Source organism: Carcharhinus amblyrhynchos, chromosome 16 (genome assembly GCF_965287045.1).
Source record: "Carcharhinus amblyrhynchos chromosome 16, sCarAmb.v2.hapA, whole genome shotgun sequence".
Taxonomy (NCBI): domain Eukaryota; kingdom Metazoa; phylum Chordata; class Chondrichthyes; order Carcharhiniformes; family Carcharhinidae; genus Carcharhinus; species Carcharhinus amblyrhynchos.
The window spans coordinates 68,695,534-68,723,172 of NC_137339.1; the positions used below are offsets into that span (position 1 = coordinate 68,695,534).

General features: G+C 45.6%; 1 protein-coding gene across 1 annotated transcript in view; it reads left to right on the forward strand.

Moving 5' to 3' along the window:
• Positions 1-304: 304 nt before the first annotated feature.
• LOC145353716 (myeloid cell surface antigen CD33-like) overlaps positions 305-27,639 on the forward strand; it is a 37,734-nt gene continuing 10,399 nt past the window's right edge. The window contains exons 1-5 of the mRNA XM_080204484.1: positions 305-879; positions 4,971-5,052; positions 12,787-13,152; positions 14,303-14,596; positions 18,925-19,021. Coding sequence (XP_080060610.1) covers positions 5,013-5,052; positions 12,787-13,152; positions 14,303-14,596; positions 18,925-19,021 — 797 coding nt within the window. The 5' untranslated portion in view covers positions 305-879; positions 4,971-5,012. The remainder of the gene's footprint in view (positions 880-4,970; positions 5,053-12,786; positions 13,153-14,302; positions 14,597-18,924; positions 19,022-27,639) is intronic.

Sequence of the window (27,639 nt, forward strand, 5' to 3'; positions counted from 1 at the left end):
CATGTCATACTAACTATAACCCCCACGACTTGCCTGGGCTTGCAAAATCTCACTAACTGTCCTGGTTTGAGGCCTCATTCAGCCCCTTGAGCTTGTTACACAGGAACAAGAGGAGGTCTCATTCAGCCCCCCTCGAGCCTGTTACAGAGGAACAGGAGGAAGCCCCATTCAGCCCCCCTCAAGAGTAAGAATTTGCCCCATTGAAGACAGAAATGAGGAGGAATTTCTTCTCTCAGAGTGGGATGTATCTGTGGAATTCTTCACCACAGAGGGATGTAGAGACAGGGTAGTTAAGTATCAGAGACGGAGAGTTGTTATTGAGTGGTTTAAGCAATTCAGAAGTCAGCTGAGACAGAAATTCATTGATATCCTGGAAAGCAGGTTTTTCTAACCGCTTGGATCTCTTTCCCAAGACAATTCCTAGCCTTTGTTTACTATTGTAAACTACACGTGCTTTTACTGAGTGGGCCAGTACATTTTGGTGTAAATATATTATTGTAAAGGAACTGTACCTTAAATTGTGAGAAAGGTACTGTTCTCTGTGAACAACGTTTGACATTATTTTCCACTCAAAAAGAGAGCATTTGGAACGTTGGACTCCAATTTTGAAATCTGTTTTTTTTAAATGTTTGCTCTGCAGTTTGGGTTCCACACCCTTCAAGCTCCTCTTCCAAAGAACCAATGACTTGATCTGTGCTGATTTAAAAAGAGGAATAAGGGTTTGAACCACCCACAAGAAAAGGAGCAGCAGCGAGTGCAAACACTCTGCACTTAGAGCCCTGTCCTGCTTTGATCTTGCCCATTACCACCTTAAACTGAGCACCTCTCAAAAGTTGAGCCTGAAGCAGGAAGTAGCCTTGTGAATATATTTAAATCAAGGTACTGTGTGTCTTTTTAAATTGTCAGAGCAGTATTAGTATGCAGTATTAGTTTGAAAAGGCATTTGAGGGTGGTATTTAAAGAGGCACTTGCCTGCAAGCTCTCAGTTCCTTGTATCTATGAGACACAGCTGGTTAGAGCTCTTCAGGAGTCACTGCATTGGGCTGTGCTTTATTGTACAATGACTCTGCTTCTGCACTCTTTAAAAAGCCCAAGTCAAGATGAGAGTAATGCTGGGCACTTGTAAAGAGTTGGAGTAACAGCTGTAGTAGTAGGGTATGGAAATTCCTCAGCAAATCACTTTTGAGGAGTGCAGCAAAAATGCATCCTTCCAGAAAGGTTGTCTGACAGTTACCCACATTATTGTTGTCAGAGCTTGCTGTGTACAAATTGGCTATAACGTGCATGGGGATGTTCGGAGGTTGTGAAAGCTGATATAGAAATGAAAGTCTGTCTGTGTTTCTTATTAGGCCCCTGGGTCCACTTCTGAGACAGTATTAGACTCTGGTCAGACCCCATTTGGAATACTGTGAGCAGTTTTGGGCCCTGTATCTAAGGAAGGATGTGCTCGCCTTGGAAAGGATCCAGAGGAGGTTCACAAGATTGATCCCTGGAATGAACAGCTTGTCATATAAGGATCAGTTGAGGACTCTGGGTCTGGACTCAGAGTTTAGTAGATATGGGGGGATCTTATTGAAACTTACAGGATACTGCGAGGCCCGGACAGAGTAGACGTGGAGAGGGTGTTTCCACTAGCAGGAAAAACTAGAACCAGAAGGTACAACCTCAGGTTAAAGGGATGATCCGTTAATACAGAGAAGAGGAGTTTCTTCAGCCAGAGAGTGGCGAATCTGTGGAACTCTTTGCCGCAAAAGGCTGTGGAGGCCTGGTCATTGAGTGTCTATAAGACAGAGATTGATGGGCTGAGTGGCTAAATTCTGCTCCTATGTCTATGGTCTTAGAAGCCTGCCACTATTTGAGTGGCAGTGCAGCTGGAGACTGCAATTTTCCATAGAGGCTGTTCCAGAAAAGCAGCCTGCCCTCCCGGGTGCCCATGCATTTTGCTCAGGCTCATTCCAGTTTGCAACAGGTAACTGCTGATTCTGGGGAACGAGGGAGGTCGAGTGGATCAAGTGTTAGGAGGGGAATATGTCCATCATATCCTTAAGCTTAGGTTAGCTATGGCAAAGGAGCAGTCCAGAGTAAACACAGTTAATGGGGAAGGGGGCAAACTTGCTGGGACTCTTTTCCCTGGAGAGACGAAGGTTGAGAGGCGACCTGATAGAAGTTTATAAAATGTTGAGAGGAATAGATAGGGTGGATTCTCAGAGGCTATTTCCCCGGGTTGAAATGGTCACTACGAGAGGACACAGATTTAAGGTGCGGGGAGGAAAGTACATAAGTGATGTTAGGGGTGAGTTTTTCACTCAGAGGGTGGTGAGTGAATAGAATCGGCTGCCATCAGTGGTGGTGGAGGCGAACTTGCTGGGGTCTCTTAAAAGACTTCTGGATGAGTATATGGGGTTTAATGGGATTGGGGGTTATAGATAGGTCTATAGATTGGTAGGTGTTGATGTGATTGGCGCAACTCGTGGGCTGAAGGGCCTGTTTGTGCTGTAGTGTTCTATGTTCTATGTTCAAGGCTGAGACAGACAGATTTTTAATAATAAGTGAATCGAGGGATTTGGGGATAATTCGGGAAAGTGTAATTGAGAATTATCACATCATGCTCTTGAATGGCAGAGCAGACTCATAGGTTGATCGGTGTTATGGTCAAGTCTTTCATTCATGTAGCCTTGCAACTCTCTGCAGAGCACCTATCATCCCACACAAAATCCAATAAGTAAGTCCCAGGCTAACCACTATGGCAAGGTCTACAAAACATAACAGGCTATAAGATGAAGGCATTAAAATCGCCAACTCCAACGCACCCCTTCCTGATGAGCTCAATGCACTCTATGCCTGTTTTGAGCAAGAGGTCAGCGAGAGCATGCCCACCACCCTGGAAACCCTAGGTGAACCTGTATCTGGGGTCACTATTGGAGATTTCAGAGCAGCTTTCTCAAAGGTCAACCTATGGAAAGTGACTGGCCCCGATGGCGTACCCAGATGAGCACTCAGATCCTGCATGGATCAGCTGGCGGCGGTATTCACAGACATCTTCAACCTCTCTTTACAACAATGTGGGTCCCTATCTGCTTTAAGAAGCTGACCATCATCCCGGTACCAAAGAAAAGCCAAGCAGCGTGTCTTAATGACTATCGTCCGGTGGCTCTGACATCTATCACTATGAAGTGCTTTGAAAGCCTTGTCATGGCACAGATCAATTCCAGCCTTTTGGACTGCCTGGATCCACTACAGTTTGCCTACTGCCGCAATAGGTCCACCGCAGATGCCATCTCCCTGGCCCTTCACTCAACTCTGGAACACCTAGATAACAAGGACACCTGTGTCAGACTCCTACTTATTGACTACAGCTCAGCCTTCAATACCATTATTCCAACAAAACTCATCTCCAAACTCCGTGGCCTGGGCCTCGGCTCCTCCCTCTGCGGCTGGATCCTGAACTTCCTAATTCACAGACCACAATGAATAAGGACAGGCAACATCAACTCGTCCACAATCATCCTCAACGCCGGTGCTTCACAAGGCCGTGTTCTCAGCCTCCTATATACTCCTTATACAATGTGGCCAAATTCCCCTCCAATTCGATTTTCAAGTTTGCTGACGACACCACTGTAATGAATTGGATCTCAAACAATGACAAGACAGAGTATAGGAATGTGATGGAGAATCTGGTGAACTGGTGCGGCGCAATAATCTCTCCCTCAAAATCAACAAAATGAAGGAGATTGTCACTGACTTCAGGGAGCATAGATGAGAACATGTCCCTGTCTATATCACAGCAAAAAGTCTGACAACACCAGGTTTAAGTCCATCCGATTTATTTGATAGTAGACTCACTAGCTTTCGAGGGGTTTCCCTCTTCTTCAGGTGAATGGAGTAACCCCCGGGGTAACCTCCGTGACTTGCCTGGGTTTGCAAAACCTCACTTACTGTACTGTCTGGAGACAATACACATCTCTTTAAACTGTGATCAGTGCTCCTTCCACTCACACTGTCGACCACTTCAAGACTTGAACAGCAGGTTAGGTGTAAAGATTCGCATTCTAATCAGTAATCTGTAAACTGTCTGTGCTTTATATGCTCTATCTGAGGCCAGAACTCTCCATTCACCTGAAGAAGAGGGAAACCCCTCGAAAGCTAGTGAGTTTACTATCAAATAAATCGGTTGGATTTAAACCTGGTGTTGTCAGACTTTTTACTGTGTTTACCCCAGTCCAACGCCGGCATATCCACATCCTGTCTATATCAACAGGAACGAAGTAGAAAGATTTGAGAGATTCAAGTTTTTAGGTGTCCAGATCACCAACGACCAGTCCTGGTCCCCCCATGCAGCCATTATAGTTAAGAAAGCCCACTAAACCCCTCTACTTTCTCAGAAAACTAAGGAAATTTGGCATGTCAGCTATGACCCTTACCAATTTTTACAGATGTACCACAGAAAGTTTTCTTTCTGGTTGTATCACAGCTTGGTATGCAAGACTGCAAGAACCTACAAAGGGTCGTGAATGTAGCCCAATCCATCACACAAACCAGCCTCCTATCCATTGAGTCTGCCTACGCTTCCCGCTGCCTCGGCAAAGCAGCCAGCATAATTAAGGACCCCACGCACCCCGGACATTCTCTCTTTCACCTTCTTCCATGGGGAAAAAGATGCAAAAGTCTGAGATCACGTACCGACCGACTCAAGAACAGCTTCTTCCCTGCTGCTGTCAGACTTTTCAATGGCCTTATCTTGCATTAAATTGATCTTTTTCTACATCCTAGCTATGACTGTAACACTACATTCCTTCTCTATGAACATTATGCTTTGTCTGTATAATGTGCAAGAAACAATACTTTTCACTGTATGCTAATACATGTGACAATAATAAATCAAATCAAAAGACATTGTCTGAAAGCAGCTTCTGCTCTCTTGAGGGCTGTTAGACAAGAGGTGAGGTCTCATTAACTCCTTTCTCTTTCAGAGCTTGAGAGTGAGAAGCTGGTGAAATATCTAGGAGTGGACAATGATCGGGAAATCTTACTTCCTCCTGTCAGTTCTCCAAGGTAATATCATCATCAGCTCGGACAGATTTATGGTTAATAGTCTTTGTAAAAGATGATTCTTATTGAGCTCTGATTGGGAAGCAATTCAGCAGTGACCCAGTGTACAACTCACACCTGGTCCCATTCACCCATCACCTGTGCTCTCTGATACACACTGACTCACCATCAACAACACCTCAAAATTCAAATTCGGGCCCTCATGTTAAAAGCTCTCCATTATCTCTGTACCCTCCTTGAGCCCCCACAATGCTCACTTTCTCTTTTAACTTCACCAGGACTCTCCCTATCCACGTAACTTCCGCCAATCTCTATACCCCTCCCTATTTTTGTAACCTCCTCCAGAGCTTACAACCCTCACTGTCTTTTTATCCTCCTCCAGAACCTAAAACCCTCACTATCTCTGTAACCTTCTCCAGTCCCAACAAACCTCCCATTCTCTGTAACCTCCTCCAGCCTCTACACTCCTCCCTATCTCCTCCCTATCCCTCTAACCTTCTCCAACTCCCATGACCCTCCCTATCTCTGTAACCTCCTCCAGCACCTACAACCCTCCCTACCTCTGTAACCTCCTCCAGCAACTACAATACTAGATCCATTGGTGGTTATTTTCCAAAATTCTTTGGACTTTGGAATAGTTCCTACAGATTAGAGGGTAGCTAATGTAAGCTCACTATTCAAAAAGAGAGGCAGAGAGAAAACAGGGAATTAAAGAGCAATTAACCTATTGTCGGTCCTGGGGAAGTTGCTAGAGTCCATTATCAAGGATTTCATAACTCAACATTTGGAAAGCAGTAGTATAATCAGACAAAGTCAGCATGGATTTACAGAACAGAAATCATGCTTGATGAATCTGTTGGAATTTTTTGAGGATGTAACTAGTAGAGTTGACTGAGGTGAATCAGTGCATGTGATTTATTTAGAATTTCAGAAGGCTTCCAACAAGGTCTTATATAACAGACTACTGTATAAAGTTTAAGCACATGGAATTGTGGGTAATGTCCTGAGATGAGCAGAAATCTGACCAGCAAATAGAAAGCAAAGAGTTGGCATAGAAACACAGAAAAACTACAGCACAATACAGGCCCTTTGGCCCACAAAGTTGTGCCGAACATGTCCCTACCTTAGAGATTACTAGGCTTACCTATAATCCTCGATCTCACTAAGTTCCATGTACTTATCTAAAAGTCTCTTAAAAGACCCTATTGAATCCGCCTCCACCACCGTTGCTGGCAGCCCATTCCATGTACCCACCACTCTCTGAGTGAAAAACTTACCCCTGACCTCTCCTCTGTACCTACTCCCCAGCACCTTAAACCTGTGTCCTCTTGTGGCAACCATTTCAGCCCTGGGAAAAAGCCTCTGACTATTCACTCGATCAGTATGTCTCAACATCTTATTTGCTTTATCAGGTCTATCAGGTCACCCCTCATCCTTCGTCTCTCCAAGGAGAAAAGGCTGAGCTCCCTCAACCTATCCTCATAAGGCATGCTCCCCAATCCAGGCAACATCCTTGTAAATTTCCTCTGTGCTCTTCCTATGGCTTCCACATCCTTCCTGTAATGAGGCGACCAGAACTAAGCACAGTACTGCAAGTGAGATCTGACCAGGGTCCTATAAAGCTGCAACTCGACTCCTAAACTCAATTCCTTGATTGATGAAGGCCTGTACACCATATGCCTTCTTAACCACAGCTTCAACCAGTGCAGCTGCTTTGAGTGCCCTATGAACTCAGACCCCAAGATCCTTCTGATCTTCCACACTGCCAAGAGTCCTACCATTAATATTATATTCTGCCATCCTATTTGACCTGCCAATATGAACCACTTCACACTTTTCTGGGTTGAAGTCCATCTGCCACTTCTCCACCGAGTCTTGCATCCTATCAATGTCTCACTGCAACTTCTAACATCCCTCCACACTATTCACAACACCTCCAACCTTTGTATCATCAGCAAACTTACCAACCCATCCCTCCACTTCCTCATCCAGGTCATTTATAAAAATCACAAAGAATAAGGGTCCCAGAATAGATCCCTGAGGCACTCCACTGGTGACCGACCTCCATGCAGAATATGACCCATCTGTAACCACTCTTTGCCTTCTGTGGGCAAGCCAGTTCTGGATCCACAAAGCAATGTCCCCTTGGATCCCATGCCCCCTCACTTTCTCAATAAGCCTTGAATGGGGCACCTTATCAAATGCCTTGCTGAAGTCCATATATACTACATCGACTGCTTTTCTTTCATCAATGTGTTTAGTCGCATCTTCAAAGATGGATCTTTTTCTGACTGGCAGTCAGTGACTAGTGGGGTTCTGCAGGGATCTGTGCTAGGACCCCAACTATTCACATTATATATTAGTGATTTGGAAGGGCGAACTGAATGTACTATCGTAAAGTTTGCAGATGATACAAAGTTGGGTGGAAGGGTGAGCTGTGAGGATGATGCAAAGATGTTTCAGTGTGATTTGGACAGGCTGAATGTGTAGGCATCTGCATGGCAGATGTAGTATAATGTGGATAAATGTGAGGTTATCCACTTTGGCACCAATAATAGGAAGACAGATTATTACTTGAATCAGTGTAAGTTGACAGAGGTGGATACTCGATGAGATCTTGGTGTCCTCGTGCATCAATCGCTGAAAATAAGTGCGCAGGTACAGCAGGCAGTAAAGAAGGCAAATGGTAACTGCCTTCATAGCAAGAGAATTGTATGGGGCGTTGGTGAGGCCACACCAGGAATAGTATGTGTAGTTTTGTTGCCCTTATCTGAAGAAGGATGTTCTTGCTGTAGAGGGAGTATAGCAAAGGCTTACCAGGTTGATTCGTGGGATGGCAGATCTGTCATATGAGGACTGACTAAGTCATTTAGGATATCTTCACTGGAGCTCAGAAGAGTGAGGGGGGATCTCATAAAAACTTATAAAATTCTAACAGGGTTAGACAAGCTAGATTCAGAAAGAATGTTCCCAATGGTGGGTGTCCAGAACTAGGGGTCACAGTTTGGGACTGAGGTGAGGAGAAATTTCTTCACCCAGAGAGTGGTGAATGTGTGGAATTCACTCACACAGATAGTAATCGAGGCCAAAACATTGCCTGATTTCAGGGAGAAAATAGATATAGCTCTTGGGGCTAAAGGGATCAAGGGATATGGGAGGAAGGGGGATCAGGATATTGAATTTGACGATCAGCCATGATCAAAATGAATGGCAGAGCGGGCTCAAAGGGCCGAATGGTCTCCTCCTGCTCCTAGTTTCTATGTTTCTATGTTAACCCTTCCTCTGTCTTTAACCTCCTCCATCCCCTATAGCCCTCCCTACTATTATAACTGTTCCAGCCCTTATGCCCCTCTGTATCTCTGTAATCTCTTCTAGCCCCTACAACCCTTCCTCCCTCTATTTCCTCCCCCAGGCCCTCCAACCCTCTGTGCACACTAACCCAGCCTCCTGTGTTTCTCAGATTCCCATCATTCCACCACTGGGAGCGGTGCCTTCAGCTGCCTCAACCCTAAGCTCTGCATTTCTCTTCCTAAACCTCAGGGATGGAGAGCAGTTCAGAATTGGGGACGCTCTGAAATAAGAATTTTGCTGAGAAGTCACATGATTGCAAGGCAGCAGAGCTTAGAATAGAGAGACAGATCAGCCCTCACACTTCCAGTCATCACAGCAGCCAGCCAAGCAAATATTAAAAAGACAACAAGATCGTCAGTTTGATAACAAAACTTTCAGCTTATCTCTCACAGTTTTTCATGGCTTGTGGGTGTCGCTGGCTGCACCAACATTTGTTGCACATCTCTCAGTGTCCCTTGAATTAAGTGTCTCCCTCAGTGATTTCAGAGGGGCAGTTAAGGATCAGTACATTGCTGTGGATCTGGAGTCACATGTAGACTAGGCTGGGTAAAGATGGCAGTTTTTCTTCTCTAAAGGGAACATTATTGAACCCAATGTTTTTAATGTCAATCAATGGTCATTTCCGGGTCACAATTACAGAGATTAGCTTTCAATTCCAGATTGAATTCAGTTTCTACCAACTATCGTGGGTGGCAGTTTAACCCATATGCCCAGAATATTAGCCTGGACTCTGAATCACTAGCTCATTATCACTGCGTCCCTGTCTTCTTCTGTATTAGTACTAAACTGCAATACAGATAAAATTCATGGAACCACAGAATACAATAATAGACCATTTGGCCCATTATGCCTATGCCGGCCCTTTGGTAGATCTATGCAATTCATCAAACTTTCTCACCTCCCTCTGTCTTGCTTTTTCCCCAGTGAAGCTCTTTTCCCATCGCTGAGTGAAGTTGCTATTGAATTTGCTCCTTCAAGGAGCTGGCAAAGGCACGATGGAATGGCCTTTTGCTGTGCTGTCTCATTTTATGGTTCTGTGAAATAAGTTCCTTGCCAGTGAGCCCTTATCATTGCTGCATCAATGCATAAATACTGCAGGGGAATGGGTGGAATCATCAGCCTTTCACATGGGCTTCAGTTAAGACTTAACCAAAACGAAGTAATACCACCTGTGAAGCCAATATAGCAACACCTCTGACATACACAGAGGTCCGGCTAGAGGCACTTTGCTTGTGTGTTTGACAGTGCCTGTTGGAGTAGGGTGAGGTTAATGTGGGGTTTCGGAAATGTAATTTACTTAAATACCATATACAATTATATTCCCCAACTAAAAATATAATGGAGAACAGTCAACAAAGTAATCGCTTGAGAAAGCTGTCAGTATGGCTGAAAAACAGACATGCTCTTGAAGCTTTTCATCAGGCTCTTATTATGATTTTTGCAAAAAGACTAACTGCAAAGTAACAACAATTTATACTGTGTAAGTAGAGAATGCTGATTGATTGGCAAATGGACACCAATTGAGGGAGGCATTGGCGTGGAAAATGCATCAGGAAACAGTTTACTGCCCAGCTTTTGTTTACATTCAAATCAGGCAGGTCAACTCTGATTGGTCAAGGCATTACCCTAGGAATGGATCGCTTTCTTAGAATTCACCACCTAAGGATGGTTAGTCTGAATCAATCTAATTGGTGCAGTTTATATCCTTATTGTCTAAGGAACCTCGTTGGATCCTCATTGTCCAAGGAATCTCACTGGATCCTCCTTGTCTGAGGAATCTTGTTGGATCCTCATTGTCTATGGAATCTTGTTGGATCCTCACTGTCTAAAGAATCTCATTGGATCTTTATTGTCTAAGGAATCTTGTCGGATCCTCCTTGTCTAAAGAAATTTGTTGGATCCTCCTTGTCTAAGAAATCTTGTTGGATCCTCCTTGTCTCAGGAATATCTTTGGATCCTCATTGTTTAAGGAATCTCATTGGTTCCTCGCTGTCTAAGGAATTTCACTGGATCCTCACTGTCTAAGAACATAGAACAGTACAGCACAGTACAGGCCCTCTGCCCTCGATGTTGTGCTGAGTTTTGTCCGAAACCAAGATCAAGCTATCCAACTCTCTATCATTCTGGTGTGCTCCATGTGCCGACCCAATAACCGCTTGAAAGTTCCTAAAGTGTCTGACTCCACTATCACAGCGGGCAGTCCATTCCACACCCCAACCACTCTCTGAGTAAAGAATCAACCTCGGACATCTCTCCTATATCTCCCACCATGAACCTTATAATTATGTCCTGTAGTAACAGCTGCATCCACCCAAGGAAATAGTCTCTGAATGTCCATTCTATCTATTGCCCTCATCATCTTATAAACTTCTATTAAGTCACCTCTCATCCTCCTCCGCTCTAAAGAGAAAAGTCTTACCTCCCTCAACCTTTCCTCATAAGGCCTACCCTCCAAACCAGGCAGCAGCCTGGTAAATATCCTCTGCACTCTCTCCAATGCTTCCATGTTCTTATAGTGAGGTGACCAGAACTGCACATAATATTCCAAATGCGTCTCACCAAGGCCCTGTACAGTTGCACCATAACCCCACAGCTTTAAACTCAAACCCCTGTTAATAAACGCTAACACACTATAAGTCTTCTTCATGGTTCTATCCACTTGAGTGGCAACCTTCAGAGATCTGTGGATATGAACCCCAAGATCTCTCTGTTCCTCCACATTCCTCAGAACCCTGCCATTGACCCTGTAATCTCCATTCAAATTTGTCCTACCAAAATGAATCACCTCACAACTATCACAGTTAAACTCCATTTGCCATTTTTCAGCCCAGCTCTGCATCCTATCAATGTCTCTTTGCAGCCTACAACAGCCCTCCACCTCATCCACTACTCCACCAATCTTGGTGTCATCAGCAAATTTACTGACCCACCCTTCGGCCGCCTCCTCCAAGACATTGATAAAAATCACAAATAGCAGAAGACCCAGCACTGATCCCTGTGGTACACCGCTGGTAATTGGTCTCCATTCTGAAAATTTTCCATCCACCATCACCCTCTGTTTTTTAATGAGATGACCAGTTACTTATCCAATCTGCCAAATTTCCCTCTGTCCCACACCTCCTTACTTTCTTTATGAGCCTACTATGGGGAACCTTTCAAACGCCTTACTAAAGTCCATGTATAGGACATCAACTGCTCTACTTCACCTACACACTTAGTCCCCTCCTCAAAGAATTCAATCTAATTTGTGAGGCAAGACTTACCCTTCATGAATCCACGTTTGTGGTCCCGGATTAAGCTGCATGTTTCCAAATGTCATAAATCCTATCCCTCAGACCCTTTCCATTAACTTACCAACCACCGAATTAAGACTAACCGGCCTATAATTACCAGGGTCATTCTTATTTCCTTTCTTGACAGAGGAACAACATTCACCACTCTCCAGTCCTCTGGTACAATCCCTCTGGACAGTGAGGACCCAAAGATCAAAGCCAAAGGCTCTGCAATCTCCTCCCTTGCTTCCCAAAGAATCCTAGGATATATCCCATCTGGCCCAGGGGACTTATCGACCCTCAAGTTTTTCAAAATTGCTAATACATCTTCCTTCAGAACATCTACGTCCTCCAACCTATCAGCCTGTATCACACTCTCATTCTCAAAAACATGGCCCCTCTCCTTGGTGAACACTGAAGAAAAGTATTCATTCATTGCCTCTCCTATCGCTTCTGACTCCATGCATAAGTTCCCAATACTATCCTTGACCGGTCCTAACCTCACCCTGGTCATTCTTTTATTTCTCACAGAAGCATAAAAAGCCTTGGGGTTTTCCTTGATCCGACTTGCCAAGGATCTTTCATGCCCCCTCCTAGCTCCCCTAAGCCCTAAGGAATCTCATTGATCCTCAATGTATAAGGAATTGCTGTCCCCAAGCTCCTTCCATCTGCAGGGACAGGGCACTTTGTGAATAAATGTTGCTCCCAACAACTGTAAGAACATAATTCTGTGAATGTGACTGAGACACTTGAAACATGACTGATAAATGAATTATTTGAAGCAGTAGAATAGCAGGAATAGTTATTGGAATAGTGATGTGGTGAATGGATATTCAGTCATTGTTGTTTGCCTTTAGTAAGTAAGCTATCTGTTTGAAAAGCTGCAGTCTGTATGCTGAAGGCACTCCCACAATGATTACATGATGACTTCTAAGGTAGTGACCCAGCGATTTTGTTTTAGTGGTTATGTATGTCCGAAAGAGAATGCAGTCTGAGCATGAGGTGGTTGGCACTCCAGTACATTGCTGCCCAAGGAAAGGTCAGAGGGGGCAGAAGCCCTTTCAAGGTAACCCTGCTGAATGCTAGTGTTAAATATTGATATTTCTCTCCCCAGTTGGACTGTCACAGAAGTGGAAAGTCAACACTCCACAAAAGGTGACAGCACAGGAAGGTTTGTGTGTACAGATTCCATGTCATTACAGTTATCCATCACATTTGGTAAACCAATCGCGAGATGGAATCTGGTTTAATAACAAGGAATGGGGAAGATCATCTGTAGCCTTTCACTCCAAGGATCACAATCGCGTACTGTCACGGTTCCGCCATCGGACCCGGCTGTCTGGAGACCTGAAAGATGGCGACTGTTCCCTGATTATAAACAACATCAGTCGAGAAGATGCTGGACCTTATTATTTCAGAATAGAATTCGACACAGAGAATAGTTACAGCCAAAACCCTGTAACCCAGCTTCACATTTCTAGTAAGTTCTGCGTTATAATTACTCAACAATTCACGTTCAACACTCAATGGGAATTAACACAAACTGTGACATTTACATATTAACACAAAACACAGCTTATTATAACACAGTGTCTGATTACCAATAACCTGGTGATAGCTTCCAGTGCAGTCCTAAAGCAACCTCTAATACTCACTTTAATATCAATGATTAACTGTACTGTCTGCGTCCATCAATGTTATCGGATTATCCAATCCCATCGATCTCTTTAATCCCATTTAATAGTCATACCTGATGACTAAAGAAAGACTCATATTTCTATAGCGCCTTTCACCACCTCAGAACATTCCAAATCAATTCACAGTCATTGCTTGATGTGTAGTCATCCTACAATTCACACAATACAGAAGGAGGCTATTCCGCACCAACACCAACTAGTCTGCACCAATTCTCTAACAGAGTATCTCATACAGGCCCTCTCTCCGCTCTATCCCCATTCCACACACTTACTGCGCTAATCCACCTAATCTTCAAATCTTGGGACAATATGGGGCAATTGTAATCATGGCAATCCACCTAACCTGCACATCTTTGGAGTATGGGAGGAAGCCGGGGTCCCCGGAGGAAACCCAATGCAGACATCGGGAGAATGTGCAAACTCAACTCAGACAATCACTCAAGGCCAGAATTAAACCTGTGTCTGTGACGCTGTGAGGCAGCAGTGCTAACCACTGTGCCACCATGCCGTCACTACTGTAATGTAGGAAACAAAGAAGCCAATTTGTGAACAGCAAGCTCCCACAGATTGCAGATAAATAACTGATCATTTGTTTTAGATGCTGGTTCAGAGATTGTTTCAAAGTGTTTCTGTCCTGCCAGGCACAGGAATTAATTTAAATTTGGGATAGATTTCTGAGCGAGTTCTCTGCGAGTTGCTCCTCCACTTTGATGCTAATATTGTCAATTCAAGCCTCACTATGTGAAAGAGTATTAAACTGAGTCACTGACACACTGCTAACTCAGAAAATAGGAAATGCTTTAATGAATACTGTAATCTCTCAGTTCTGATTTCATCCTTGTAACAGTGCTTTCTCTTGTGGGACTGTGGTTTCTATTTGAATTAATGCTTCATGATATATTTATCTAAAAGAATCCATTCTCTGTGTGTTAGATTTCACAGATAAACCCACAATATTTCCTGCTGAAATTATTGTAGGAAAGCACGTGAACATAATCTGCACCTTCAACACAATGTGCAATAGAACCGCACCTGTCTTAATCTGGGACACTCCCAATGACATACCTGGATCAATCTCAAACACTGTAACTCAGCATGGCAACTCCCGGACCTATACGTCTGTTCTGACCCTGATGCCATCACTCAAACACCACGTACATAATCTCACCTGTAGAGTAAAATATTCATCTGTTTCATCGGAGCGGATCCTCGTACTAACTGTGCCAGGTGAGTCATAGTCAAAGAGTCATAGAGGTTTACATCATGGAAACAGGCCCTTTGGCCCAATTTGTCCACATCGCCCTTTTTTTACCACTAAGCTAGTTCCAATTGCCCGTGTTCTACGATTGCATGGGAAGTGCCATGGACAGGGATGAAATGTTGGGTGTGATGGAGGAGTCGACCAGGATGTCCTGGAGATAGTGATCTCTGCGGAATGCTGACAGGGGCAGTGAGGGGAAGATGTGTTGGGTTGTAGCGTCATGCTGGAGTTGATGGAAATGGCGGAGGATAATCCTTTGAATGCAGAGACTGGTGGGAGTCTCTATACTCATCTTGCCCATGTAACTGTCTAAATGCTTTATAAAAGACAAAATTGTACCCGCCTCTACTACTACCTCTGGCAGTTTGTTCAAGACACTATCCTCTGAGTGAAAAAATTGTCCCTTTGAACCCTGTTATATCTCTTCCCTTTCACCTTAAACCTATAGCCTCTAGTTTTAGACTCCCCTACCTTTGGGAAAAGATATTTACTATCTAGCTGATCTGTGCCCCTCGTTATTTTATAGACCTCTATAAGATCACCCCTCAGCCTTCTACGCTCCATAGAAAAAAGTCCCAGCCTATCCAGCCTCTTCTTATAACTCAAGTCCCGGTAGCGTCCAAGTAAATCTTTTCTGCACTCTTTCTAGTTTAATAATATCCTTTCTACAATAGGGTGACCAGAACTATACACAATATTCCAAGTGTGGCCTTACCAATATCTTGTACAACTTCAACAAGATGTCTCAACTCCTGTATTCAATGTTCTGAACAATGAAACCAAATGCCTTCTTCACCACTCTGTCCACCTATGACTCCATCTTCAAACAGCTATGAACGTGTACTCCCAGATCTCGGTTATATAATTCTCCCCAGTGCCCTACCATTAACTGAGTAAGTCCTGCCCTGGTTTAATCTACTAAAATGAATCACCTCACAATTATCTAAATTAAGTTCCATCTGCCATTCATCAGCCCAAGGGCCCAATTGATCAAGATCCTGTTGCAATCCCAAATAACCTTTTTCACTGTCCACTAGTTTGAATAAACAACCCTTGAGAACCACCCCCTCTGTCTTCTGTCATCAATGTGGAGATGCCGGCGTTGGACAGGGGTAAACACAGTAAGAAGTCTCACAACATCAGCTTAAAGTCCAACAAGTTTATTTGATAGTAAACCCAATAGCTTTCGGAATGCTGTTCCTTTGTCAGGTGAGTTTCTTATCCTGTTTCTGGTCAGAACTTTCCACTTGCCTGACAAAGGAACATCGTTCCAAAAGCTTGTGGGTTTACTATCAAATAATTTTGTTGGAGTTTAATCTGGTATTGTGAGACTTCTTACTTATTCTGTCATTAAGCCAATCTTGTATCCATTTAGCTATGTCACCCTGGATCCCGTGAGATTTAACCTAATGCAACAACCTATCCTGCAGTATCTTGTCAAAGGCCTTGCTAAAGTCCATGCAGACAACATAAACTGCACTGCTCTCATCTATCTTCTTAGTTACCCCTTCAAAAAACTCAATCAAATTGATAAGACATTATTTTCCACTCATAAAGCCTCAAACTATGGACATCATTTACTCTACATTAAGCCGCAACAGTCTACCTCAGGCTGAACTTTCCCATCTGAATCATAGAATCATAGAACCCTATAGTGCAGAAAGAGGTCCTTTGGCCCAACGAGTCTGCACTGAACACAATCCCACCCAGGCCCTACCCCCATATCCCTACCTATTATACTCACTAATCCCTCTAACCTACGCATCCCTAGACACTAAGGGGCAACTTCTTAGCATGGCCAAACAACCTAACCCACACATCTTTGGACTGTGGGAGGAAACCGGAGTACTCGGAGGAAACACATGCAGACATGAGGAGAATGTGCAAACTCCACACAGGCAGTGACCCAAGCCAGGGATCGAACCCAGGACCTTGGATCTGTGAAGCAGCAGTGCTAACCACTGTGTTACGGTGCCACCTAATAACTGGGATAAACTTTTATGATATGGACCAGAGTATTATCCAACAGAGGCTATCCTTGGTGTAATTATGTATCTGGGGGCTTTGTGCCATCATACCTAAGTGCCATACTGAAGGGATGATCGACATCACCAACCCATTGCTGAGGAAAGACAATGGATTTCCAGAAACATTCCGACGCTGGAAGATGGATATCCACGTTGTCACTGAACTTGGGCGATCCACCTAATACACATGCCCCAACCCACTGTGGCATTCCAGCATCCTTCCTGAACGCCAGAGGCAGCCCCAGGCCTTCTTCAGGTGAGTCGTGGCTGCTGCAAGCCTTGTTGGTTCAGATGTGTGGACCGACATGTTATACCACTGGTGTTGTGGAAAATCAGGCTGTGAACAAACACTTTTTCCTGATGAAGACAGGTAAGAACCAGAACAAGCATCTGCTTTGGACTGAATCAAATAACCTTTTCTGTCACCTCACAGATTAGCTGCAGCCACATTTTAATATCGTGAAAGATGGCAAATCTGACAGTGCAGCACTCCGTCAGTACTGACCCTCTGACAGTGCAGCATTCCCTCAGCACTGACCCTCTGACAGTGTGGCACTCTCTCAGCACTGACCCTCTGACAGTGCAGCATTCCCTCAGTACTGACCCTCTGACAGTGCAGCATTCCCTCAGTACTGACCCTCTGACAGTGTGGCACTCCCTCAGCACTGACCCTGTGACATTGCAGCATTCCCTCAGTACTGACCCTCTGACAGTGTGGCACTCCCTCAGTACTGACCCTCTGACAGTGCAGCACTCGTCAGTACTTGACCCTCTGACAGTGCAGCATTCCCTCAGTACTGACCCTCTGACAGTGTGGCACTCCCTCACTACTGACCCTCTGACAGTGCAGCACTCGTCAGTACTGACCCTCTGACAGTGCAGCATTCCCTCAGTACTGACCCTCTGACAGTGTGGCACTCCCTCAGCACTGACCCTGTGACAGTGCAGCATTTCCTCAGTACTGACCCTCTGACAGTGTGGCACTCCCTCAGCACTGACCCTGTGACAGTGCAGCATTTCCTCAGTACTGACCCTCTGACAGTGTGGCACTCCCTCAGCACTGACCCTGTGACAGTGCAGCATTTCCTCAGTACTGACCCTCTGACAGTGTGGCACTCCCTCAGCACTGACCCTGTGACAGTGCAGCATTTCCTCAGTACTGACCCTCTGACAGTGCGGCACTCCCTCAGCACTGACCCTCTAACAGTGTGGCACTCCCTCAGTACTGACCCTCTGACAGTGTGGCACATCCTCAGTACTGACCCTCTGACAGTGCAGCACTCCCTCAGTATTGATCCTCTGACAATGCGGTACTCCCTCAGTACTGACCCTGTGACAGTGTGGCACTCCCTCAATACTGACCCTCTGACAGTGCAGCACTCCCTCAGTACTGACCGTCTGACAGACGGCACTCCCTCAGTACTGGCCCTCTGACATTGTGGCACTCCTCCAGTACTGATCCTCTGACAGTGCGGTACTCCTCCAGTACTGATCCTCTGACAGTGCGGCACTCCCTCAGTACTGACCCTCTGACAGTGCAGCACTCCCTCAACACTGACCCCCTAGCAGTGTGGCACATCCTCAGTACTGACCCTCTGACAGTGCAGCACTCCCTCAGTACTGACCGTCTGACAGACGGCACTCCCTCAGTACTGGCCCTCTGACATTGTGGCACTCCTCCAGTACTGATCCTCTGACAGTGCGGTACTCCTCCAGTACTGATCCTCTGACAGTGCGGCACTCCCTCAGTACTGACCATCTGACAGTGCACCACTACCTCAGTACTGATCCTCTGACAGTGCGGCACTCCCTCAGTACTGACCATCTGACAGTGCACCACTACCTCAGTGTTGACCCTCTGACAGTGTGGCATTCCCTTGGTATTGACTCTCTAACAGTGCGGCACTTCCTCAATACTGACCCCACGACAGTGCAGTGCTCACTCAGTCTCGACCCTGCGACAATGCAGCACTCCCTCAATACTGATGTGCAACAGCGCGGTGCTCACTCAGTACTGACCTTGCGACTGTGCAACACTTCCTCAATACTGACCCTGCAACAGTACAGCACTCCCTCAGACTGACCCAACAATAATGCAGCATTCCCTTGGTGCTGACGCTGCAACAGTGCAGCATTCCCTTGAAACTGACCTTCTGACAAAGCAGCATTTCCTCAGTACTGACCAATAGTGCTTATTCAGTGACAACCCCCCGACCCCCCAGCCCATTTTAAAACACCGAACCACCGTTGTTCTTTGACTGTTACAGATGCAGCCTCCAATCAGTGGAAAGTAGGATTGCTTGGAGCTGGAATCGCTTTGTGTGTTGAACTGATTGCATTCATCATCTTCAAGTGTGTAAGAAAGTAAGTGCGAGGATCTAATTTCTTATTGTTATCTCAGTCATCTCTTACCTCACACCTCTCTCCCTAAAGAAATCTTGCAATTCTATGGCACCTTTCACAGTTTGTGACCAGCACCCACCCCCCCCACCTCGATACACAATTTAGAGTGAACTAAATACTCTGAAAGTATTGTCACATTAGAAATAGGGCAGCCTGGCTGAACACACAAGCTTCCACAAACAGCCAACAGATAATCTGTCCTTTGCCAGGTTGGTATTCTGAAGGATATAGATTGGTTCTGGGACAGTCTGGAGAATTGCCCTTGTTCTTCCCCCGAGTGTCCAGGGGGTCTTCACGTCTACCAGAGAGCGCAGACTGGGTGTCAGTTTAGTGTCTGGTCCAAAAGTGCAGCACTCCTGGATTGTACAGTGCTTTTGGATTGAGGTTGTGAAAGGTACTACACAAATGCAAGTCTTTATTCCTTTCAGTTCACCTAGCGTAGCAACAGGTCCACAGCAGACGTCATCTCCCTGGCTCTGCACTCAACTCTGGAACACTAGATAACAAAGACACCTATGTCAGACTCCTATTTATTGACTACAACTCAGCCTTCAACACCATTACGCCTACAAAACTCATCTCCAAACTCTGTGGCTTGGGCCTTGGCTCCTTCCTCTGTGACTGGATCCTGAACTTCCTAACCCACAGACTACTGTCAATAAGGACCGGCAACAACACCTCCACCACAATCATCCTCAACACCGGTGCCCCACAAGGATGTATTCTCAGCCCCCTACTATATTCCTTATACACCTATGACCGTGTGACCAAATTCCCCTCAAACTCGATTTTCAAGTGGGTCGGATGTCAAACAATGATGAGATAGAGAGGAATGAGATAGAGAATCTGGTGAACTTGTGTGGCGATAATAATCTCTCCCTCAATATCAACAAAACAAAGGAGATTGTCATCGACTTCAGGAAGCATAGTGGAGAACATGCCCCTATCTACATCAACGGGGACGAAGTAGAAAGGGTCAAAAGCCATGTCTATTTTGTTATCCACATCACCAACAACCTGTTCTGGTTCCCCCATGCCAACACGATAGTCGAGAAAACCCACCAATGCCTGTATTTTCTCCGGAGACTGAGGAAATTTGGCGTATCTACTACAACTCTCACCAACTTTTACAGACGCAACATAGAAAGCATTCTTTCTGGTTGTATCACAGCTTGGTATGGCTTTTGCTCTGCCCAAGACCGCAAGAAACTACAAAAGGTCGTGAATGTAGCCCAATCCATTACGCAAACCAGCCTCCCATCCATTGACTTCCGGCTGCCTTGGAAAAGCAGCCAGCATAATTAAGGACCCCACGCACCCCATGCATTCTCTCTTCCACATTCTTCCGTCGAGAAAAAGGTACAAAAGTCTGAGATCACGTACCAACTGACTCCACAACAGCTTCTTCCCTGCTGCCGTCAGACTTTCGAATGGACTTATCTTGCATTAAGTTAATCTTTCTCCACACCCTAGCTATGACTGTAACATTACATTCTGCACTCTCTCCTTTCCTTCTCTATGAACAGTATACTCTGTCTATATAGCGTACAAGAAACAATATTTTTGTTTCACTGTATACTAATACATGTGACAATAATAAATCAAATCAAATCAAAATCAAATTTCTGAGCAGATTCCAAACCCCACCCCAAATAATGTGACTTAGGGGACGGGCCAACCTTTCAGAGCGTAAGAGCCAGAACACAAGAAACAGGAGGATTCAGTCAAGTGGCCCTGTTAAGCCAGCTGCGCCATTCAATGGCCGCACTCCACTTTCTGACCATCTCCACGGGCCTTGATGCCCTGAGAGATCAGAAAATTGTTGTTACATGTATTCAATGACAGAACATTCAGCCCTCTGGGTAAACTCCAGAGATCCACAACCCTGTGATTAAAGTAATGTCTCCACAGCTCAGTTATCGATGATTGATCCTTTACCCTGAGACTGTGCCTCCCCATTCCCACCAGCCTGGTTATTTAGATTAGGAGAAATCACTTAGTATCCACCCTATCAAGCCCCTTCAGAATCTTGCACATTTCAATGACATTGCCTTCATTCTTCTAAATTCCAGAGAATATGAACCCAGTTCACTCAGTCTCTCATCTTAGGGCAACACCCACATCTCAGGGTCCAACCTGGTGAGACTTCAGTGCATTGCCTCCAATATAAGTATATCCTTTTTTTAAATGTGGAGACCAAGTCTGTGCAGGGCTTCAGACAGATGTGGTCTTACCAAAATTCTGTACAATTGTAGCAAGACTTTATTTCTGTACTCTAATCCTCTCGCAATAAATGCCAATATGCCAATTGCCTTCCTAATTGCTGGCTGTAGCCACATACTAACAGTATGAAGTCAAAACAGCTTCCCAGGACACCAGACAGAGACTCTGGCCAATCAGATTCTTTCCTCCAGGAAGACAATAAGCCTTGCTTTTAGCTAACCAGCAGAATTTCCAAAGCCGGGGGGGGAGAGAGAGAGAGAGAGAGAGAGAGAGAGGGGCACTTCTTTCCAGCTTGCTGCCCCTTCTACAAGTAAATTAAACAGCAGCTCAAAACTGAAAACAGAAGCATTCTTGTCACCTGACCTGCCAACCAGTCTTCTTCTTAACAATGCAGAATGACAAAAGATCCAATAGTAAAAATCAACAACCTCCATTTAAGTAGCAATAGAAGGACTCCTAGAGATTACCTGGTGCCACAGTGAAAAACACTGAAGCTGTGAGAGCTGCAGGGATCATGATTAAAAAAAACCTTTCTTCAAGGCACACTAACATCACACCTCCCACATTGGAAATGATGACCACCTGTCCCCCACCCCCCCATTGCTGACCACCAACCCCTCAAGACAGACAGCATCTGCTTCCCACCGCAGAAAGAGTGAGTCAACCCCTCCCCAACATGCAGGCAAGAGGGTGACATGAACACCGCACACCTCCCCCCACACTGGACCAAAGGCCTAAAAGGCCACCCCCACAAAAGATACATCGCCAGATGGATCTCTCTTATGACTCCCCTAATGATCCCCCATCATGATTCCCCTCCTGGCCCCTCTCAGGTGTCAACCTTTCACTAGCTCCTGGCACCCTGGCAGTGACTTCCTGACTGGCTGTCTTGTACTCTGAGGGTGGGGGGTCAAGGAAGTAAGTGCAGTGTCCATGTGCCCCTCTGCTATTGCCAAGCTGCAGGGGGAGGTCCCCAAAGAGTCCTAATGGTTGTGTATGGTCTTGGGCTGTGGGCAAGAGGTTGACCTCAGCACTCTCCCTCAGGGTTAGGGTCTTTCAGCTAGACTGCCCATCTAACCCTGGGAAACCTGAACATTGCTCCTGGTAGGGTGATTTCAGGCATCTCTCTGATCAAAGTCTTCCATCCACTCGTGGACTGTGAAATTTCTGAAGTGGCCTGGTCACTTTAATCTCCATGTTCCAAATCACAGTAGCATTCCATTCTGCAGGTGTGAGAAAACCCTGTTCAACTCCTCTCACTGACAGGAGAAGTCACTCACTCTCACTATGTGGAAATTCTTTTTTCGACTGCTGCTCACTCTGTCTTATTTTTGTAATATGCATATATTCCCAGAGTCTGAGCCCTCCTAGAAATTACAAACCTTGGAAATCCTTTGGTGCAGAGGGACCTCGGGGTCCTTGTGCATGAGTCGCAAAAACCCAGCTTGCAGGTGCAGCAGGTGGTCAGGAAGGCGAATGGGATGCTGGCCTTCATAGCGAAGGGGATTGAATATAAAAGTAGGGAGGTCTTGCTGCAGCTGTACAGGGTATTGGTGAGGCCGCAGCTGGAGTACTGTGTGCAGTTTTGGGCGCCGCACCTGCGCAAAGATATTTTGGCCTTGGAGGGAGTGCAGAGGAGGTTTACTAGGCTGATACCGGAGTTGAGGGGGTTGAGCTATGAGGAGAGGCTGAATAAACTAGGCTTGTACTCGTTGGAGTTTAGAAGAATGAGGGGAGATCTCATTGAGACGTATAAGATGATGAATGGGATGGATAGGATAGAGGTGGAGAGACTCTTCCCGCTCAAAAAAGACAGTAGGACTAGGGGGCACAGCCTCAAGATAAAGGGGGGGCGTTTTAGAACGGAGTTGAGGAGGAACTTCTTCACTCAAAGGGTGGTGAATCTCTGGAATTCTCTACCCATTGAAGTGGTGGAGGCTGCCTCGCTAAATATTTTCAAGAAGCGGGTTTTTGATAAGAGAGGGGATTACGGGTTATGGGGAGAGGGCCGGAAAGTGGAACTGAGCCACGACAGATCAGCCATGATCTTATTGAATGGCGGGGCAGGCTCGAAGGGCCAGATGGCCTACTCCTGCTCCTATTTCTTATGTTCTTATGTTTTCATCCAATTTCACAGTGTAGGCTAACAAGCCTTCAATTGATAGCCTATTTGTTTTTGCACAGCTTGCAGCATTTATCTTTCCCTTCACGATTCAATGCATCTGAATTGCCTCCCATTGTTATTTATGCAAAAGAGGAACTAAGCTGCTTTGATGTTGCTTGCGGCCTCTCTGTATCCTCCCCAGAGCTTATGGATGGAATTTTACCGCCCTGCCTGCCACAAGAATTGGAGCAGGCCAGGGTTGGACAATGGAAAGATCCATTGACTTGGGTGGGATATTATGGTTTCAGGATGAGCAAGACCATAAACACCAACCCCACATTCCCACCTAGCTTTGTATATCAGCAAACCTACATACATTGCTCTCTGACTCTTCATCTAAGTCACTATTATAGACTTTAAATAGCTGAGGCCCCAGTGCTGATCAATGTGCCACTACAACAGTCAAAGGTTGCCAATGAGAATGTCCCACTTATCCCAACACCCAGCTTCTTAACCAAACCAGAAAAGATACCTATAATCATAAAGTACTACAACTTGTACATGCAGTCACACTACTAACACAATTCTGTCCAGAGGACCAAGCTACACTTTGCCAAGTGAGAACACAGATTTCTGACATGATTTATTATGGTGGCAATCCTGGTATTAGAATTTCACACTCTCCCTCTTGCCTCATTCTTTCCCTTTCTCTTTTTCTGTCTCATTCATTCTCTCCTTCTCCCACCCCCACCTCCCCTCCTCATTCGCTTTCTTCCAGTCCTTCTTGCACGATCTCCAATCCCTGACATTTTCAAAGAGTTCTGAGCAACATCTGCTCCTTCAGAAGATCCACTTCAGCCTCTGATTGAGACTGAACAGAAACTCCACCAACGACTGCCCAGTTTTGCACTGGAATCGCCACACCACATCAGGACACGAAAGGTTAACAGTTTATCCATTTAAAAAAAGTAAAAGCTTTCTGTTCAGCGGGATGATATTTCCTCACTTGTTCCTCTATGCTAGTTTCACTCACAATGACATATAAATATACATTCTTTCTAATTAAAGATACAGAGGAAGCAGCACAGGAAGAGGTCATTCAGTCCAAGAAAAGGGTGTCAGTGATGCTTCCTCAGGCAAACAGCTGGACAACTCCTCGGTGAGTAATATATTGACTGGAATTCACTTCCTCAAAAAATATGAAAATAGATAGAAATCATTTCCTGTAGAGCGGGCAGTCCAGCTGAAAATAGCTGAAGTTTAAAATTAACATTGAGTTGTTCAGGATGATGTTAGGAATCACTTCTTAACAGAATAAATAATCAAAACCAATCCCATTTAGTCTTAATAATATGTTATGGGACAGGGCAGAAATGTCAAAATGTTTCATGAACCATAAGCTTTTTGCATTGAACTTGGCTAGGATGACCGTGATTTGTTCCACTTCAGTGCAGCACTCCCTCAGTACTGACCCTCTGACAGTGTGGCACTCCCTCAGTACTGACCCTCTGACAGTGCGGCACTCCCTCAGTACTGACTCTCTGACAGTGCGGCACTCCCTCAGCACTGACCCTCTGACAGTGAAGCACTCCCTCAGTACTGACCCTCTGACAGTGTGGCACTCCCTCAGTACTGACCCTCTGACAGTGCGGCACTCCCTCAGTACTGACTCTCTGACAGTGCGGCACTCCCTCAGCACTGACCCTCTGACAGTGAAGCACTCCCTCAGTACTGACCCTCTGACAGTGCGGCACTCCCTCAGTACTGACCCTCTGACAGTGCGGCACTCCCTCAGTACTGACCCTCTGACAGTGCAGCACTCACTCAGTATTGATCTTCTACAGTGCACCACTCCCTCAGTACTGACCCTCTGACCGAGCAGCACTCCCTTCAGTACTGACCCTCTAACAGTGCGGCATTCCCTCAGTACTGATCCTCTGACAGTGCAACACTCCCTCAGTACTGACCCTTTGACAGTGCTTCACTCCCTCAGCACTAACCCTCTGACAGTGCGGCACTCTCTCAGTATGGACCCTCTGACAGTGCAGCACTGCCTCAGTACTGACACTCTTACAGTGTGGCACTCCCTCAGTACTGACCCTCTGATAATGCAACACTGCCTCAGTACTGACCCTCTGACGGTGCAGCACTCCTGTACTACTGACCCTCTGACGGTGCAGCATTCCTGTAGTACTGACCCTCTGACAGTGCAGCACTGTCAAAGACCCACGAGGGAGCATTTATCAAACAAAATTTATTTAAGAATATAGTTTCCAAGTATGGTAAGAAAATGAACAAGAACTTTAATCAATTACAAACAAAATCAAAACAATCACACCAATGTATAATCCATAATATATATATCAGATGTTCCAATCAAAACCCCTTATCACTGATTTATCACTGCACAAGCTCAGGCTCACATGATACTGGAATTCAGTTCCATAGGTTGAATGCTAATTTCAAATGATCTTGAAAACTCAGAGCAGTTTGCACTTAGATCAGCTCCCCAAAACACAAAAACACAGATTCTTTACTCCACGATGACAATAAGCTGTGCTTTCAGCTAACTGGTAAAATCTTCACAATAACAACAGAGAGACTTCGTTCACCTATAATTCTAATGCTGCAACCCAGAACTCAAACTAAAAGTTGAAAAAACTCCTAACATCTGACCTGCACATGGTTTATTTTTCTTCCAGTAATGACATCATCTAAAGCTGTGACCATGAATTAAAAAAACCTCTTAAAAGTACACTAACATCACAAATCAATCCCTGATCAGTATCAATGATCAAACCCCACTCAGTATCAATAACCAAACCACATTCAGTCTCAATAAACAAACCCCGTTCAGTATCTAGACTGAATGGACAGTGTCAATACCCTTAACCCCACTATCCCCAATTACTACTACGTTCCTTTTCACCTTCTCTTTGCCTATGTCCTGTGTCTGCATCACTGTACCGTGTGCAGTTTGCACACCAAGCTCACAGCCCTCGTTCTCGCCCACACTGGAAGCAAGAACCTCAAACCTGTTACGCAGATTGAGAGGCTGAGGCGTCCGACCCCCACCCTCCTTCCTCCGGTCCCCACCCTCCTTCCTCCGGACCCCACCCGCCTTCCTCCTCTCAGCAGCCCCCTCCTGTTCCTGACCCTTAGAGTTAGCCAGTCTAGGGGCTAACTCTAGATACTGTCTAGATTGTCACAATGACAAAGTGCACAGAAGGGTGTGTTGTCTGCCTGGTGCTCGGGGATGTCACATCTGGGCTGCAGAGGAACCTGGAGTGGGAGGGTGAGAGTCCGGTCATTGTAGTACATGTGGGTGCCAACGACGTAGGCAAAATGCGAACTGAGGATCTGGGGAGGGAGTATGAAAAGCTGGGAATGGAATTAAAAAGTAGAACCGACAAGGTGGTTATCTCCGGACTACTGCCTGAACCGAGTGCAGACGTGCGTAGGGTTGATAAGATTAAGGATTGGTGTGGGAGGAATGGGTTTGAATTTATGGGGCATTGGCATCAGTATTGGAGTAGGTGGGACCTGTTCAGGTGGGATGGGGTTGGTCCGAACTGTGCTGGGACCAGACTCCTGGCTAATCGTGTAAATAGGACTGTAGTTAGGGCTTTAAACTAATTGGGGGGGGGAGGGTGCGAGGGTAGGTGACATTACAGGGTCTAAAGTAAAGGAGAGGGTGCAGGTAAGGGAGGAGGCCAAGGATGTCCCAATAATAAAAGGAGTAGGGGGCGTGAGTATGGTTGGTGGCATTCTGGCAAATAGGGTACAGGTGAAGGCTGGGATGAAGGCACTTTATCTGAATGCACAAAGCATTCGGAATAAAGTGGATGAGCTGGTGGCGTAGATCAGCACTAATGGATATGATCTGGTGGCCATTACAGAGACGTGGCTGCAAGGTGACAGGGACTGGGAGCTGAATGTCCAGGGGTATCAAGTGTTTAGGAAGAATAGGCAGGAGGAAAAAGGGGGGAGCGTAGCTCTGCTGATTAAGGATAGCATCAGGGTGGTAGTAAGGGATGATATAGGAACCAAAGAGCAGAAAGTGGAATCGTTGTGGGTGGAGATTAGGAACAGCAAAGGGAGGAAGATGCTGCTGGGTGTCGTCTATAGGCCCCCAAATAATGATCTGGAGGTGGGGCGGGCTGTTAATGCGCAAATAAATGTGGCGTGCAGGAATGGGACGGCGATAATTATGGGGGATTTCAATCTACATATTGATTGGTCGACCCATGTT